Source organism: Battus philenor, unplaced genomic scaffold (genome assembly GCF_028537555.1).
Source record: "Battus philenor isolate CCGP_79_NKW_IND1 unplaced genomic scaffold, ilBatPhil1.0.hap1 SCAF_1, whole genome shotgun sequence".
NCBI lineage: Eukaryota > Metazoa > Arthropoda > Insecta > Lepidoptera > Papilionidae > Battus > Battus philenor.
This window is the reverse complement of record NW_027181661.1, coordinates 11,800,544-11,808,734: the sequence shown is the minus strand read 5'-3', so window position 1 is coordinate 11,808,734 and position 8,191 is coordinate 11,800,544. Positions and strand designations below refer to the sequence as shown.

At 32.3% G+C, this 8,191-nt stretch overlaps 1 protein-coding gene across 2 annotated transcripts; it reads right to left on the bottom strand.

The window, feature by feature from the left end:
• Window positions 1-2,452: 2,452 nt before the first annotated feature.
• LOC137918845 (TBC1 domain family member 13) lies at window positions 2,453-7,508 on the bottom strand. Of its 2 annotated transcripts, none has more exons than XM_068761773.1 (9): window positions 7,378-7,508; window positions 6,569-6,642; window positions 6,174-6,299; window positions 5,521-5,699; window positions 4,368-4,466; window positions 4,088-4,298; window positions 3,671-3,872; window positions 3,092-3,214; window positions 2,453-3,016 (listed from the first exon to the last, which is right to left on the bottom strand). In XM_068761773.1, the coding sequence occupies exons 1-9, from the start codon at window positions 7,395-7,397 to the stop codon at window positions 2,896-2,898; spliced, it is 1,155 nt and encodes a 384-aa protein (XP_068617874.1). In that variant the 5' UTR covers window positions 7,398-7,508; the 3' UTR covers window positions 2,453-2,895. The 2 variants fall into 2 exon arrangements, with proteins under 2 accessions (XP_068617874.1, XP_068617882.1); XM_068761781.1 differs by lacking the exon at window positions 7,378-7,508 and adding an exon at window positions 6,943-7,021.
• Window positions 7,509-8,191: the final 683 nt, after the last annotated feature.

The following is an 8,191-nucleotide window of genomic DNA, read 5'->3' as shown; positions in this document are numbered from 1 at the left end:
TTGTCCATTCTTATTGTAAAACACAATGGTTTTCCTTTGCCGTTATTCTTATAGCGAGCGGCAGTTGGCTAAGCCTGTGCTAACTTAAAAAAGGACTCCAGGGCACCTAGTTTGGTAACTAGCTCAGTTGTCTTTGGAGTCCGGAGAGGAGTAGGTTTTTAAGCATTGGGCGGTGCGATGTTGCGGCCGATAGTATGGCTATTCGTTGCCACGCTCGACGGAGGGATGGGAACATCGAGCGAGTCGGGACTTAGGTTCTCCTCGTGACAGAGTCAGACGTATCATATATGAACTTAGCCCATGTTTATTGACGTCGCTATGTGCTTATACTTATTCACCACGGCGGAGCCAAAAATTACCACTTTTCTACCGTGTATATATTGGCGTGGAGCGTTTATTTCTTCCCAATTTTGGCGCAGAAATAAACGAGGTGGGCGTTGGTGCCCCTGGTTGGCTAGCCTCCGGTGAAGGCCGTGGCTTTGGTTTTCGTGCCTGCATGGGAGATGTGGCCGTATAAGCGGGCCAGGAGGTATGTTTTTTTGGTGTTTCGCAACAAATAGTACGTCTTCATTCTTAATCTCTTAATTGGCGTCGGAGCCTTTCTCAGTCACTGAAGCGAGGATCAAGGCGAGGGTACGTGGGCCCTTGGAGAGGGCGGGCAAGCTGCCTGTGCGGTAATTAGTTCTGTGAATCTTTCAGCTTCGCCTCCGAAAAGTCCAGTCTGGCCTAAAGGTTGGCCACCTTTTCCTTCTTTACGTTCTTCTCATGTGCGTTCCATTGGGACGCAGAGATGTATGTGCCGAGCACCCTCTCTTTTAGGAATGCAGAGGGGAAGTGTGCCGACTGCGTGTAAACTTAAGCTACCTGTGGGCATTAAATGGCCTGGTCGTAAACCGACGTTGACTATGGCTCTTTCCAAGGCCAGTGATGTGGGTTCTTTTGGCGTCGTGAGGTAACCGCGAAATTCAAAGTATTGTCGTGTTTGTAAAAAAACACCTACCTTTCCTAATTACTTGTCATTCCCAAATTGTCATTGTTCTGTCATTGTCCGAAAGTTGCAAATAATGGTAAAAAAAAGGTTCGGTTCGCGGAAGCTCCACTGTATCCTTTTTATTTATTTTATTTTCTCGTTCGCCCCTACCTAAGGAGGGACAGGGTATTTTTATTGTTTTAAATAAATGTTACACGTTCTAATTTTTATTTTCTTTCTCTCCTTACGTTCTTCACAATTTCTTTCATTCGTCATATATTTTTCGTCACAATATCTTATACTCTCCTGGCTTACATGTCTCCTTACATACACCCCCTTCTTTCTTTCTTTCTCTTCCGCTCCTAAATTACTACACTAAATTACTTCTTTATATCACAGAACAGTTTTATTTTTGTATTTTTTATTATTATAGTTTCTCTTTCTCTAATATAATGTTTACCTTCTAAAATACAAATACAATACAATTTTAGCCTTACCCGACCTTTCCTAATTTGTTTTATTTTTATTTATGATTTTTTATTTACTTAACTGCTGTGCTTTGGGAACGGAGGGCGACTTTTTTCGTCGCCCATCGATATTTTCCGCCTCCATCTTCTTTCTAACTTCAATTTCTAGTTCCGTTCTTTGTCTCGTAAATACGGGACAGCCGTTGACTAGGTGCAGCACGGTCTGGTCCGCTTCCGGTTCACAGAAGCACGAGGGACTCTCCGTGAACTAGCGCAGACGGACCCTAATTGCAGTTAGCAATATGGGACGAATTCGCAAGCATGTCTGAACGCCACAAGCGCGGCCGCCCGCAATGCGTTGTTAGGGTATCATGGCTAAGGTAGAACCATTGAACATTTCTTTCGAATTATGTTCTACATAACAAACATTAAGTAAATTTTGCTTGAGCTACAAGTCCTAAGTTCCCCTTTCATGTCTGATAACTAATAATTTATTCTGCATGGCAAAATTTGGTAAGATTATTTGTTATTCTACAAGTATTGACGGTTCTTATGCAAGCTACATTTTCTGATGACCATCATTATTTTACATTATTTACCTAAAGAGTTATTGGCTTTTTGAAGATATTTTTTGGTATCGATAAAAGTTTTAAGGTATAAGTGAGCAAATAAAGTCTCATGTGCAGGCAGTAATTCGAAAAATATTTCTTTGCCATTATATTATCTAGTAAATAATTGAAGCTGCATTCATAATTTCTAAGCAAACAATAACTTGAGGTAAATATGCATCTGTACATAAGATCTTATATATACCTAGATATAGGTAGACCATGTATTATATATCTTGTATTCTTCCAAAATCTACAGAAGTATGTCTTAAAAACACGAATTACACAGGGGCAAAGTAATAAAAATACTAGTTCAAAGATGTAAACAATATTAAAGATATGTATAAATTTATTGCAAATTGTACATTAAAAAAATGTAAATTGGTTTTTAACATTCAGTAGGGAAAGATATTTTAATTAAAAAGAAATATTTTGATACAACATAATTAAAAACTTTAGGTAAAATATAATTTCATTAACATTGAAAATGTTCCAAATTGATTGCAATCTTATACTTCTTAATTTATTACGTAAAATAGTTTATCAAAATGTTGACATTATTTGTGATGTTAATTAATGCACCATTTTTCTAATAATTTTTTTATGAAATGGTGACTATGCATGTAGACTTGTCCATAACATATATTTTTAAATTACAATAAATATCTATCATTTTAATTTAAATCAAAAGAAATAAAATCATCATAACATTAAAATGAAATTAGATAAAAATAATTATACCTGGAATGTATTTGTGAATCACTAAATAATTTTACACATTATTCTTTATATGATTTAAAATAAAAAGGAGTACTTCATTTCCTGGTTACGTTTGTAACGATTTTCAGAATTAACTTGCAGAAATTTCGACAGCTTTATTTAATATTAATGACACATCCATAGGTGGAAAATTTTGTAATAACTTTACGTTTGATGCAAAATCTCCATTCAGTAGATTATTTCTCACTAATCTGTTGTAAATAAATAAAAACACATTATTATGATAAAATATCTTAAGTCACATATTAAGATATAACTTTACTCACAAGATCATGGCACAGCAAATGTATATGAGAAAATTAAATCTTTGACCGTCGGCAAATAAGGAGTCCCACAGTCTTTCAACATCTGGTAAAGAAAATTCTTGAGACAATAATAATGTCAACCACCTGAAAGATTTAATAAAATAAATCATAATTGGATTAAATTTATTCATAATAGGCTTCTAATATTTATGTAACAATGACTAGTTGTGAGGGGAATCAAAATTCATCCACACAAAGCAACTAACACACTTATATTAAAGATGGCCGAACAAGACATAAATGGCACAGTACACACTCTTTATAAAAAATGCTACATATATCTCTTTCTCTTGCTAATTTTTATAGGAAATATTTACATATTACATTACCCAAGTAACCCAAGTCTGGATTATTCTAGTTAAATATCTCTGGGATTGTCTTACTATAGTATGAAAAAGCTTCAATATCTAACTTTCATAGAGATCCGATTCTAATCAATCAAATACCCCATAGAAAAGAGTTTATGCATTTAAAATTAGTTCATTGTAGATTTTACATGATAAGATGTGAAACTATCAGAGTTATAATAAAGAGTTGTACCTGAAACTATAATACTGCGGTCTTAACTCCTGCCGTTCCAACTGGTCCCAAACAGTACGATCATTTTTCTTCACACAGTCGCTCAACTTGCTCATCATGTAGTTGATGCCACTCTCTGTTTCGTCTAATGTCCGAATGAAAAAATCTCGTATTTCCGCCATGAGATTCGTGAAGCAAAAGAAACAATCGGCCTCTGCATATTCTGAGAAAAAAGTCCAAACATGTAATTATTAATTACTACAAAAAAAAAATTAAAATTATCAACAATTGATAGGAAAATGATATCGTTTTTTTTACAAATTTATCTTGGATAGTGATTAAAATGTAATCAAAAAATTATATTGTATTTGTGTAAGAAATTACAAAAAATGATATATTAATATAGCTAATAAGAACATGAAAAATAATGTAACTTACTTCTATATTCATTATTAACATCACTAGCAAATGTGTGATAAATTGGCCCAATTATTTCATTCATTCCTTGAACATAGCCCTGTCCAGGATTTAGCTTAGCATATAAAAATAACATACGTTCAACAACTTCCCAATGCGCTTCGCAACCCTCATTCAAAGGTGCATAATCACCACTGGTGATGCTATCAGAACGACGTATTTCGTTACTTAGCTATAAAGAAAAGTATTAATACATACATTCTAAATAAATTAAAATGGGGGAGATTGTTGGTTTTGTTACCTTTGCTACGCCCAGACCCCGTCTCTCTAATGTAGAATATTTCAGAACAGACTGTTCTACACGTTTATGCAAACGTTTTACTCCATTGCTGTTAACTATCTGAAAAAAAAAAAAACACAAATAATTCTGTGTTTATGCCTTCATTCTAATATTATTTAAGTAGTTGCTGAAATGATCACTTAAAACAGAGTTCCTAAACCTTTTTGTGTTGTAGACCCCTTGCCATGTTTTTTTTTGTGTTGGGTAGATCCCCTACTTATCTGATAGTGATTTCCTGTAAACTTCTAACTGTAGTGAAGTTTAGTGTTAAAAACTTAAAGTAAAACACATGTTAATTAATACATTTATTAATTGAATTTAATTTGAAACTACTCAAAATAAAATTTTGTATCTGTTATGTAAAATATATGTAACATTAAATAAACATAAAATAAAACTATAAATAAAATAACATAAGCAATAAGTCAATATTTTTAGTGAGAAGGATGAACCTGATGCTATAATAATAAATTATCAACATTTGTCATCAATTTTCTCTTTCTATTAATCTTAAATCTCCTCGGCTAATGATGTCCAGTCTGTTTCTTTTTTTTGTTAGGAGATTGGTAACAGCGCTGAACCTCCTTTCCAATAGGTATGATGATGGAAAGGAAATTAAAAATTTCCTCGCTATATTCCATAATACGGGATAAGTAACAGGTATGTTGTTTTGCAGCCAGAATTGCTGATATCCGTTTTGATACCGCAATGTAGCGAAGCTCTGAGACTGTGACTCTCAGGTTTTTACAAGTTCAAAATGTATTGCGACCACAAAGTGAATACCAACATCCTACAACTTACACAATTTTATAAACGTATATAATAAATTTATTACTTCATAGGTACTTTTATAAATAATGTAAATGTTTTGATATTATAAGATAGTATGATGTAAGTAAATAGGTACTATCAGTGTATGAATGTTGAGATCCGCTATTGTGGACCCCCATTTTCATTTCATGGACCCCTAAATTTTTTTTTGCTGACGTAGACCCCTTGCAGATTATCATAGACCCCTAGGGGTCGATATAGACCACTTTGGGAATCACTGACTTAAAATAATAATTCAAACAGTATAGACAAGTAAGAGAAACTAATTGCAAATTAAATTCACCTCTGGACAAGGAAATTCTGTTGCAGACTGGAAAAAGGAAATGTCCGGACATAGTCTTCGCACATCCTTGTCAATTTGTAACAAGACTTCGTTATCTTTAAAATAGGTACTCCAGGAGCTTTCAGGGCTGATATTAAGAGGATGATCACTCGGACCGCCAGGAGATACTATAATTTCATCTGAAATAATATTATATATACATTTGTAATTCTTGGTTTAATTCACTTATAACAATATCCTGATATACATGTTAATAGACACGGTACAAAATTAAAAATTAATAAAAAGTATTAGACATTGTAGGACATAGGGTGTTTTAAAACTTAATTAATGTGGGATTCTATTGTTTAAATGGCAGATGTGTGTGTTGTTGGGGACCCAAAGAGAAAGTCAGCCCCATACCTGCACTATATTACAAGTCCAACTTGGCCCCACATACTGCGAGAATTGCCTTCAGTTTAAATGCATTATAGTGTTATGAGTATATTGTCATAGAGGTTCGCAATGTATATACATGCAGTAAATAATAGTCTGGGTAGTTTACTTTGTAGAAGTTCTCATGTGGGACCATACATCTCATTGTAAAAAAATAATTTAAAAAATCAACTATATAAACTTGTAAGTTTGTAGTATGTAGTAAAGATTATAAAAACCTATGAATTGTTGATATAGTTGCCTCTTCTTGGTAAGAGTAGATTCTCTTGCAGCTTTTTCTTTTGGCAAATAATGGAGTAATATTCGCCAGATTAACGATCGTAAGCCCTTGTCATCAGGAATTCCTGTAAACATTTTTTGGCAATGTATGTATATTAACAGGTTTAATACATGCATTGTCTGGTACTTAGAACTGCCTGGTGCATTTAACACATGAATGTTAGGTTTGATTCCTCATCAATACATATTACTGCTCTTTGCTTATTGTTAATGCTAGTATTTATACTTATTTTTAAATTTTAGGATAGCCTCATATAAAATGGGAGCTAACTTATAAAATAATACAATAAAATATAATATTTAATTTACTTGCTAATAACTTTAATTGTCATACCATTAAATGCCAACTGCTGCAGCTCCTCAAAGTCAATAACATCTTGCTCCAATATCTCTTCAAAAGCTTTAATTCTAAAATTATGAAAATCTATGTTTTATAATTTTGTACACAGAAAAAGTAAACAAAAGTAGTTTATTGCAAGGTTACAAGCCATAATGTAGTACAAAGTAGCAAGAAAATTGCACATATTATAAAAAAAACTAATGTACAATACAATATAATAAACACATGGTACAATATTATATCATAGGGAAAACATAACATTTCAAGTCAAGTGTAAAACTAATATGATGTTTAGTGCTAATTTTTATACATTAGCAAAATGTAGCAATTTAAAAATATAGTGCAAAATTAATATTATTCATACTAACATATGAATCATTTGTAAATTGTTTCAAATTATGTAAGAACACCAAAAGCTGCCCTTTTTATTTATGTTACAGACCTGTTTCTAAACACATTAAGACAAATATTAAAACAATCATTAATGGTACAAAAAGAAATTGTGTTGTAATCTACTTTTGAATTAATGCTAGGAGGACTTTCACTACATAAAATAAAATTGATTCCTTCATTTGGTTTAGCTAGTTTAAGTCTGTTTATGTCTAGTTTTGGAAATAAATTAAAAAGACTAACAAATTACAACATTTTTTCCAATTACCGTACGCTCGATGTTGGCAAGAAGAACGCCCCCGATATTTTATTTTACGCTAAGGGACGTCTGAGTAATGAAATTAATGTAGTAGTATATTTCTATAATTAGATGTATTAAATGTTAATGTAATTAAATTGTATGTGCTGTATACCTTGCTTTGTGCAAACTCATTTTACAAATAATTAGTATTCTAATTACACTTCCACGTTATACAAAATAGACAAACACAATGAATTCACGTTGTAACAAAAATAAGTATTTAAAATTTATGCTATGCTTCTACTGTCAATGTCTTTAATGTAATGTTGTGATGAATTTCGATGGTTTTTACTTTTACACTAAGATCGATTTTAAAATCGATATCACATTTGTAATACAGATTTTTGGCGCTATTTCACTATAATGGAATCTCAGGTCTCAAAATGACAATTATATTTAAACACCATTTATTAATTTTTCAACCCGTTGTTTTTATTCAATATTTCTTTTAAAATCTGATAGTTACTACTTGACTTGTTGCTGATTATAGCTGATTGTAACTACCTCATATAATAAAGATATTTTAACTTTGTCACAACTGGGTTTATTAAATTGTGTAAAATATACAGAATTAGCTTGGATGAACCTCCACCAGAAATTTATATTGCGATTAAAATCGACCCATATCAGATTAAACAATGATTTGTTAATATAATAAAATTATTATCAGCTTTATATAAATGTTTCTTTTTAATAAACTTAAGAATATGTGTACAAGTGTTGTTTAATAAGTAGGTTAGTTAATATACCCCTTCGGTTCACTACATGATTAGCAACTTTTTTTTATTGCAAATTGGTATGATATCTAAATCCAGACGACGACTGGCAAAGGTTAGCAAAAACCACGAACTACTACACCATAAAATGCACGCAGGCAACTACGTAAATTTGCTTCTAGCAGATACCAAAAATAAAATGTACAAAAT